Genomic DNA, 10,504 nt, shown 5'->3' with positions numbered 1-10,504 from the left:
GAGGGCGTCGCTCTTTTTCTTTTTCCCTCCGGATTTTTTTTCAACGTTGGAGCATTTGAACCCTGCCGAGAACCCCTCAAAATACGACTGAAGGGCCATTTTGCTGCAGCGCACGAATTGGACACAAAAATAAAGTCCCCTTGTCCCTACGATAAGCACGGCAGGGTTCAGGAACAGCTCTTTAGATCCAGCCCGATTAGCCCGCAAAACCTGGGCTGAAAGGGTGCGCGCCCCTCCCCCATCCACGCTGGTGCAGAGGGACCGGGTCAGGAAGCGCGGCCTCTCCCCAGTAGGAGACCACGCCTCCTCCGCCTCTTCCCCCCCGCCCTCTTTACTCCTCCCAGGAAGCGGTGATAGACAGTTCTGTGTGGTTCTCCACCCCCACCCCCCCAGCTGAGTGGAGGAGTTGATGTGTCTCATTATAACAGCCAATGCAGCCGCCATCCACGCACAAGCAAAGAAGCATGTCCCATTTAAATACACCCACGCAGCCCCAGCGCCCTTAGCTGCTCAGGGCGCGCAGCCCACACGCACCGCGACTCCGGGCTTGGAGATCCGCGCAGCCTGGGCTCCAGGAGCCGGCGGACTGACGCGCGGAGGATCGCGATCAGGCGCTGTGGGGCCGGGGTGGGCGGGGGAGGCTGGGCCCCGGGCCTCTGGCGCGACACCCGCATGAGGACGCGAGTGAAGTAGACCGAGGTGGAATTTTCAACGGGGAATCTTCGGGGTGGTTTTGGTCCATTTCTCCCGCGAAGAAGTCGACATGGCGAGCGACTCTCCGGCTCGCAGCCTGGATGAAATCGATCTCTCGGCTTTGAGGGTGAGCGGAACATGTTTTCTGATTTCTTTCCAGTGTTTTGGGTCAGGGTGAATGGGCTCGGTGCGTGGAACTGGGGCTCGGGCTGGTGGGCAGAGGCGGGCGAATGCGACGCGAGGGAACCTGGATTCTCGTTTAGATTCGGGGGTTGCTGAGGTGCTCTTGGCTAAGCACCCACAGCAGGGGCTGTGCAGTACGTGTCCTCCTTTGGTGGCAGCCAAAGCTCCCCTGAGAACTCGTGGAGCTTATGCCAGTTTCATCGTAGACCCGTGTAAGAGCATTAAAATGAAAGGCTCGTGTGTGTGTGTGTGCGTGCGTGTGTGTGTACACAAGCCCCGGGCAGTCGTTTAGTGCCAAGGCTCTAGACCCCACTGTCCCTTTCTGCAAAAAGAATAACAGCAGCGCGAATAAAGGCACTGGTCCCTCACGTTTTCCAGCTACCTGCTAGATGACATTGTGAGCCTGGCTGTCCCCGAGAAGCCTAACCTGACGCTCCAAGGGGGCAGCTATTGCTATGCTGGTCTTGTAGCCGGCAACTGCCTCCCCTGCCCCCCCCTTTTCTGCCGTCGGCGCCCCGACTCCCTCTCAGCGCTCTCTTAAACGCAGGTCTGCCGCTCACCTTTATTTATCGTTGTAACTCAGCCCTGCCTGTGCTTGCTGACTTTGTGGCTGTGACATTTCAGTTTTATGGCTGAACTTAAGCAGGTGAAAGGGATGTGTTCTCTGCTTTTCCCCAATCAGACCGGAACTCCTGGGAGTGTGAGTGAGAGTGTGTGTGTGTGTGTGTGTCTTTTCTCTGGGTCTGTGGCTAGTCCTTTGTAAAGCACCTACCCCCACGCCCCTCCAGACACCCTGGTTTGCATTTACCCTCACGTGAATTGCCTCAGACGCCGTTTCATTGTATTGACTAAGACATCACTGATATAGAATCCATTTTGCTGTTGTTTTGAGATCGGAATACCAGGAATCCTAGTGCAGCCTCGACGCCTCCCCACCCCCCCAAGCCCAACACACTCCTTCGGGGAAGGGGGCAGAGCTTTCTTGCGATGTTAATTAGATGCTGCCTGCCTGGAAGGGGGGAGGGGTGTGGGTGGCAGCAGCAGCGGGGGTCTGAGAAGGGTGGGCTACCAATCTTAGCACGGCTTTTTCCTCTCTTGAACTAAAAATAAATTAAAAAAAAAAGCGATTGTATATACATGAGGCAGGGAGGGTCGGTGAGACCAAATTGATGGTGGCTCTCAACACAGAGACAGGCAGGATAGGGGAAGCTTGGAAGTTCCCACGCCCTCCTGAAGAATACATTGTTAGATGCTAAATCTTGGGGTTGTATACCTGAATCTTCAGTAGTTGCCTTGACATTGCCTTCTCCACTGTTATTTTAAAGAACTACCTTTATGGTCAAAGTGGTACTTTTTCTTTAGTCTCGTTAATCCTCTCTCTCCTGACCTACCCTCCCCTTCTCCTTAATCCTTCCATCTCAGAGGTGAGGTTTCTGGGAGGCAGCCAAGGGGCTGAGAAGGAGCAGAGATGCCATTTGAAATGGCTTTTTTTGATAGTTGGGTAGCAAAAGCTCATTCATGTGTTATTACAGTAAGCTATTTCCCTGGCGCCGAAAGGCCACATTCAGAACCCGCTGCCCCCTGGGCAGCTGGGGGTGGTGGTTGGTAACGGGGTGGGTGCTTTGGCCAAGTCTGTGGCTTCCTGCTTTACAGACTGTGTGTGTTCATTTGCCCTACTTTCTGCGCTGGGAGTTTCTGCCAGCGGGTTAATCAGGTGGATGGATGGCCCAGACTTCAGGGTAGAGGAAAGTGGCAAAGCTGGGGAGGAGGACGGGGCGGGGGGATGGGAGTCTGAACAATGGGCAAGTCTTGCGATTTCCCTGAGCCGGAATCTCAACGTTGCTTCTCTAATGGATAGCGCTCTGATAGGATTGTAAGTTGGGCTTGGTCTGGAGGTGTCCCTTGTGGGCTTTTTTCCTGGGGAAGGTTTTCAGAGATACCCAGAGCTTGCAAGCTTATGAGCAACCACAAGGGCTCCTCGGCCGACCTGGAGTTCGATTCACACCTGCGCTTGGGAGATCAGTATTTTGAAAAGACATCTTTGCACAATTCACTGAAATTGCTCTTTGTGGCTTGGGCTTTAGTGCTTTGCCACTGTATTTCTGCCTGCAGGAGGTGTGGAAAGAGGGAGGGCTACAGCCTCCAGCTAGCCCAGGAGATGGGGAACTGCTAGCAGGAGGACTTAAGTGCAGATGTGGGGACAATTGCTTCCCGGAGGTCAGGGGTCTGCGACCATCTTGTGGTGGGTAAGTTGTGCAGGCCTGGAGCTGAGTCCAAAGGCCACAGAGGTAATCTCCACAAATCAGAGGGCAGATGATCTTTTTCTGTTTTCCCAGATTAAGAGAGATGGGCTCATGTAGATGAGAGGTCTCATTTGTTCCCAAACCCTCACGAAAGCCTGCCTGCTGAGAACTTCCTGGGGAATGCCTGACCCCTGAAATGCAGCCAAGGTCAGTGGCATCTAGGAGAATTTACTGCAGCCTTACCAGTCCCTTGCTGTTTTGGTGGCTCTTTTACACAATCAATGCCCTTTTTGTAAACTCTGTGCTCAATGCATTAAAAGCAGATCCTGTCTGGAGAGGCCTTTATCCTTTCTCACTTTGGGGGCTTATTGTTCTCAGCCAGTGATCCCAGACTGGACCCAGTCTAAATTTTCCCCAAATAGCAACAATGCATAATTTAAACCAGAGCAACCAGGGAAGCACTGATCACTTAAATTATGTAAGATTTGGATGGTTTTAAAAAGTAAGAAAAGAGAGGATGGTTAGAAAAGAGGTGATCTGAATCCAGTTTCATTAGTCCTGATTTTTAGAGCTGTGGAGATAAACTAAGTCTTGAGGGAGAGGAATGATTTCATAGATGTAGAGCTGGAAGAGAATTGTAGAACACTTAGCCACTCCTTTCATTTAATACCTGGGAAGCTGTAGCCCAGAGAGGTCAAGTCTATTGCCCAAGGTCACACAGCCCCCTCCCTGCTTGGAGGTGGGGTGAGCAGGGGAGGGGAGAAGGGTGGTTTGCGGAGAGGATATAGGTTTCCTGACTTCTCATTCAGTGCTCTAAGTCACATTGTCTGTGGCTAAATCAGATATCAATGATACATTTTCTGCCTGAGCACACACAAAAAAATGGCAGAGAGGAATTATTTCACCAGGGTCATGGAATTTTACTTATCAAAAATAGAGAAACTGCTTCATGCAGGTAAGCTCATAAAACATTAAACCATGGAGCTTTAAAGTATCTTTGGAATTCATCTTGTCCAACCCCTTCAATTCCTCCTCTGCAGGCAAATGACTGTCTGAATCATCTAGGACAGATGGTTGTCCTGCATGGTAACCTCTCTCTCCGTAACCCTTTTCCATCTAAACATATCTCAAGGGGTTGGTCTAGACATACCCATTATTCAGATGTCTCTGCATGCAAGGTTTATAGAGTTCTATGTAGGTTTTGTATAACCTATGTGGATACTTATATTCTACATAGTTTTACGGATATAAACTATCCATGTGGGTGTATGAAATGTATGTATACATACATAGGCTATAGAAAACAATCTACTCATTCAGATGCAGGGCTTGAGTCAGTCTTCCTTCAAGATATGACAGTATTAGAAGAAATGAAAGGTGCCACCAGTATGCTTTATTGCATAGGAGGTGAGGTCAGCCCAGAAAGCTTTTTGGAGATTAGCATACATCTGAATCTGAGCACCGTGGCTGTCCTTAGCTTGGCCCACAGAGTAAGCCAGTCAAGGCCAAGATGGGCCGCTGCTGACTTCATACTCTTAAGTTTCTGCCAGCACTCACACTCACTTTTCTATTTGAGCAGAACTGGATGACCTCTGCTTGTCTTTCTCCCTCTACCCCTCACTCCCTGGTGGGCCTAGATGTTTCTTTCTCCATTGAAACCTAGGTTTAAGAATTGACCTCATCTGGAAGACTTGCATGCATTCTTCCTGCTATGCTTTTTACGTTTGTATTATAAACGGTATGGGGTTTTCTTTCTACCTGCTCACTAAACTGTGGGCTCCTTGGGGCCAGAGGCTAGGTCTCGTTCATCTCTGAGTCCATAGTCCCAGTTAGTTGAATAAATGAATGAGTTAATGGAGTGGACTGAGCACTGGGTTCTGTGTCCATGTCTTATTAATTCTGTGACTTTGGATCAGTCTTTTGTCCATAATTAACTCAAAAATGGGAATGATCACAACTGCTTGCCTTCCTCATACACAGGTTTCAAAAATCAATAAGTATTTATGGCAGTGCTTTGAAAACTGTAAAGCACTACACAGATATGCTAATTCCATGATTAAATAGAATTTTATGGGAAACTTGATTCCACCAACATTTGATCCCAATGATTGTGTGTAACAGAAAATGATCCTGAGAAAAAGATATCAGAAGGTCTTGCATCTTTTTAATAGTACTTTTTTCCTTTGAATGTATCAGTATGGCCTTATGTTGACCTCTCATGGTCTCTGTCTGACCCTCTGATGGCCTGGGTTGACCTTTGCTCGAGGTGAGTTCAGCCCAGAAACTTTTTGGAGATTAGCATATTTCTAAACCAGTATCAAGTATCAGCATTATTCATTAAAACCTTTTTCTTTTCTTTTTTTAAAGACTTTTTCTCCTCTTTATGGATTAACCATTATGCAAATAAAAACACATTTATTGTGGCTGTGCCTTCTCAAAGTTTGTGTGTGTGTGAGGTGGGGCAGGGAGTGGGTGCCTGAAATGATAACACTACAAGTCCAGTGTTTAAAACCTTCTGGTCAGAGGTCTCGTGGGCTTCAAGAAATCTTGAAACATTAGTAATTCATTACCCCAGAGCAATGAATTAAATTTGGTCTTAAATGAGAATTTAGTAATGTTGCATGAATTGCTAAGATAACGGTATCTTAAAATGATAATAGCATAACAGTTTTTAAATTAGATACATGTGCTGTTTTTTAGAGATATTAAACAGGTGTTTTCTTTGCCATGATGTTGCCTCACAATAAAATAGGGTGTAGTGGTAGTTATCAGAACATCAGAGAAATATGTGTAATCATTTTCATTGTTCATTATTAACTGGAGTAATCTTTGTACAAAAACTAATATAAGTCATGGTTTGCTGTTTGCCAAATTATTGCCTTAGGAGGTCATGCAATATTTTGTTGATTAAAGAATACCCAACACTTTTCTTTTATGGGTATATCATATTTTCCCCACTTATCAGTAAGGCTCTTTGAAATATCGTAATTTTGAGTCTTGCTGGTTGGGCCTTTCTTCTTTCTGTGTCTCTGTCTGCCCTGGAATTAATCTTCCGTGCCCTTCTTGTTCTACGCCATTCCTTCTTTCAGTGATAGTGGTTCTAAAGCCCACCCAGCTTTGAGCTACTGTGATCGAATCATGGCAGCCCTGACCAGCTGAGCAGAATCAGTCTGAGTCTGCGTTTCTCATAGAATTTGGGATAACTTGTGTCTGAAAGATGCTTTCATGTTCAGTCGGTTCTTCCATTTCTGTGGTGGGGTGGGGGGGAGTAGCTCTGTGAGAAAAGGGCCCGAACTAGCAGCGTGCTGAGAATTCCCAGAAAATCTGGGTGATAGTTTTGAAAGAAATGTTATTCTGCACATGGAAATATAAGGTTCCTAGCGGAGAGAGAGGGGGGACTTAAATAGAAAATGTTGGAAGCTGATTTCCCTCTGGAGAAAGATGATTCTCCATCCACTTTTTTTACATGGCCAGGCTGCCTGTACTTATCTCAAGGGGGTGCCTGGAAATTCTCAAAACACGTTTTATTTTACCCCAACCTTAAACATCTTTCCTTAATATCTATTCCCTGGGTCCCCTTGTCTCCAGCCTTCTCCTGGCCAGTTTCCCTTGGGCACTGCAGCCACGTTAGTCTTCCTAAAGCACAGTTTCAGTCTGGGTTTTTTTTTTTTAATTAATTAATTTATTTATTTATTTTTGGCTGTGTTGGGCCTTCGTTTCTGTGCGAGGGCTTTCTCTAGTTGTGGCAAGCGGGGGCCACTCTTCATCGCGGTGCGCGGGCCTCTCACTATCGCGGCCTCTCCTGCTGCGGAGCACCAGCAGGCTCAGTAGTTGTGGCTCACGGGCCCAGTTGCTCCGCGGCATGTGGGATCTTCTAGACCAGGGCTCGAACCCATGTCCCCTCCATCGGGGGGCAGATTCTCAACCACTGCGCCACCAGGGAAGCCCAGTCTGGGTATTGTTAATTCTCGGCCTTCCCCGCCTCCTCACAGTCTACAGAACAAAGACTAAACTCTTTACTTCAAGACCAGTTAAAATTCAGCTGGGCCCCACACCATCCCCTGCAGTTAACGACCGTTCCTTCTCACCTGCCATAGGGAACAGCTTCCTTCTCCCCGTGGATGCTCTTTAGGGGGTGACCTACCTTATTCTCTTTTTCTGTACCTACTACCCCAGCACTCAGCATTCCAATGCCACCTTTTCCACCAAATTTGCCCTGATCCTTTCAGTTAGAAATTAGCCCTCTCACTTTTAAATCCTCTCCGAACTGATCTCATAACTTTTTTTTTAGACCTCAGAACTTTCCGTCTTGGCTTATATTTACTACTAGACAGCAAGCTTCATGAAGGCAATGTGTATTTTTTTTTAAAAAAATAAATTTATTTATTTATTTATTTGGCTGTGTTGGGTCTTCATTTCTGTGCGAGGGCTTTCTCTAGTTGCGGTGAGCGGGGGCCACTCTTCATCGCGGTGCGCGGGCCTCTCACTGTCGCGGCCTCTCTCGTTGCGGAGCACAGGCTCCAGAAATGCAGGCTCAGTAGTTGTGGCTCATGGGCCCAGTTGCTCTGCGGCATGTGGGATCTTCCCAGACCAGGGCTCGAACCCGTGTCCCCTGCATTGGCAGGCAGACTCTCAACCACTGCGCCACCAGGGAAGCCCGGCAATGTGTATTTTTGATTTTCTTAGGAATCCCACCAGGATGACCTCTGGGGCTCCAGGGTCCGGAAAATGTAGGTTGGGAATGGGAGCAAAGACTGCTGAATTGTTAAAAGTATGTTTAAATTAAAAAAAGCTTTTTGTTGTTCTCATTATAAAAGCAATGCATGATCATTGCAGAAAACTTGGAAAATGGAGAAAAAAAGAAAAGAATTCATGATTCCCAATGATAGCCACATATATATTTTGGTATATGGCTTAGTAGTTTTTTCTACACATAGCTAAATGGATAGTTTTAAAAAATTAAGATTATGTTGTATATATTATCTACAACCTTTTTTTAAAAACTTAATAATCAGCCACTTTGCATACTATTAATGTTTTTCTATGGCAAAATTTTTAAAAATTCTTTATCATGGGGAGCTTAAAACTTACGGAAAAGTAGAAAGATTGCTGGAATGCTCTTACATTGCTGGTGGGAATGTAAAATGGTGCAGCCACTTAGGAAAACAGGTCGGCATCTCCTCAAAGTGTTAACTAGAGAGTTACCATGTGCCCCAGCAATTCCAGTCCTAGGTATATACCAAAGAGAATTGAAAAACATATATCCACACAAAAACTTGTACACCAATATTTTTAGTAGCATTATTCATAATAGCCAAAGATAGGAAACAACCTAAACATCCATCAGCTGATGAATGAATGAACAAAATGCATTATATTCATAAGATGGCATATTATTCAGTAATGAAAGGAAGTGCTGATACATGCTATACCATGGATGAACATTATGCTAAGTGAAAGAAGCCAGACACAAAAGGCCACATGTTATATAATTCTATTTATATGAAATGTCCAGAATAGGCAAATGCATAGAGACAGAAAGTAGATTAGGGGTTGCTGGAGCTGGAGGAGAGAGGGTGTAGGAAGAGACTGCTTGTGTCCTGGTCGTGGTGATGGTCGCTCAACTCTGTGCATTTACTAAAAGTCACTTGTATACTTCAAAAGGGTGAATTTATGGAATGTCAATTAAATCTAAATAAAATTATTTTTAAAAGTAGAGTAGTGTAATGAGCCCCCAAATTAACAATTTTCCACTTGTACCCAATCTTATTTTATCTACACCCCCATCCTCTTCCTCTCCCATATTATTTTGAAGCATCATATCTTTTCACTTGTAAATATTTCAATATTTCTAAAAGATAAACAATCTTAAAAGTCACATAACCACAATACCATAATCATGCCTAAGAAATGTAATTTTTAATTTCTTCATTCAGTCAGTGTTCAAATTTCTAATCATATGTTTTAAGGACCACTTAGCATTTTACTGTGGGGATGCATCATGATATATTTAACCAGTTCCTACTGATGAAACTTTTGGCTATTTCCAACTTTTCAACTCATGCAAATAGTGCTTTGATAATCAAACATTCTTATATATAAGTCTTTGTACACATTATTTTTATACATTATTTATCCTTATACATAAGTCTTTGTATACATCTCTGTTTCCTTAGAATAACTTCTTAGAAGTGCAATTTACAGTGAAAGTTATAAATGATCTTTAAGGTTCTTGACATTGTCAAATTATCTCCCAGTTTCCTGTGAGGTAAGTGTACAGATGAATGCATGAGGCTTGGAAAGATCAATTAATTTACCAAAGGTCATAAAGCTTCTAAATGGCCGAACTTACGATTGACCTACCCTAAAGCCAGTGCCCATAGTAACTCGCATGGCCAGTATTTGACTCACGGACCTTGTCATGACATCAGAATTATCTGATGTATTATCTCCCTGGGTTCACAGATTTCCCAGAAGACTTTCGTTTGGGGCATAGGATCTCTTTGATGAGCATAGTTGTGTCTTAAGTGTTATTTCTAAAATATTTCTTCCCTTGTGATTTTGTTTTTTAAATAACCAAGGTCAGCTTAGAACATGTTAATTGTTCTTTTTCTTGTCTAAAAACCTGAAAGCATAAAATATGAACCATTTTGCGATTAGCAGTGATTTCCTTTTACATTGTATATAAGGTACGTTTATGTTTAATCTGCCCTTCTCTTTGGAGAACTATCCAACAAGTGTGTTTGGAAGGCATGTGGAATCAGGCTCAAAGGTTTCCATTTTTTAAGAATTGAAGACCACTGAGTTTGTGATTATCACAGAAGATAGCAAGATGAGAAGACATGTTAGAACAGGAGCCATTCTCAAGCTTTTATCTGCCAGATAATTATTAAAATCAAAATCTGGAGTTACACTTTTTTTCAGACAGATATAGATATTTTAAGATTAGAATGGAGAAAATGGAAGACGGAGTTGTCAGCCAAAAGAGTAAAGAGCCCTGTGTTTTTGACCACAGTCTACTTTCCACCTGGTTTATAAGTAAGAAACTTATAAAATCAACATAACTTTGTGGTTTTCAGTCTTGTGGAGGCCAACTGCCTTGATCTCACTAGATTTTACAACCTAACTCTCCATTTAAAATGCCTATGAATTATTTATACCTAGGGTAAAAATCTGAGCTTCACATGCGCATGGTTTCATCATTTCTACTTCTAGGTGGTTTTTTTTTGGGGGGGGTGCTTCCTGTAATCAAATTATAGCAGTGTGGTGGTGGAATAGGTTGTAAGCAGTAATTGCAAACTGTATTTAAATAATAATATTTAGCATTTATAGAGCACTTTATATCTCAGAGTACTTGCAAACAATATCTAATTAATACCCTTTCT

At 44.2% G+C, this 10,504-nt stretch overlaps 1 protein-coding gene across 5 annotated transcripts in view; it reads left to right on the top strand.

The window, feature by feature from the left end:
• Positions 1-400: 400 nt before the first annotated feature.
• The window catches only part of TNIK (TRAF2 and NCK interacting kinase), a 412,416-nt gene continuing 402,312 nt past the window's right edge, over positions 401-10,504 (top strand). For all 5 annotated transcript variants that reach the window (XM_081235887.1, XM_081235886.1, XM_081235888.1 and 2 more), the window contains exon 1: positions 401-820. In XM_081235887.1, coding sequence (XP_081092013.1) covers positions 764-820 — 57 coding nt within the window. In that variant the 5' untranslated portion in view covers positions 401-763. The remainder of the gene's footprint in view (positions 821-10,504) is intronic.

Source organism: Mesoplodon bidens (assembly GCF_964165515.1).
Source record: "Mesoplodon bidens genome assembly, chromosome: 5".
NCBI lineage: Eukaryota > Metazoa > Chordata > Mammalia > Artiodactyla > Ziphiidae > Mesoplodon > Mesoplodon bidens.
This window is presented reverse-complemented; position numbering and strand designations above follow the sequence as displayed.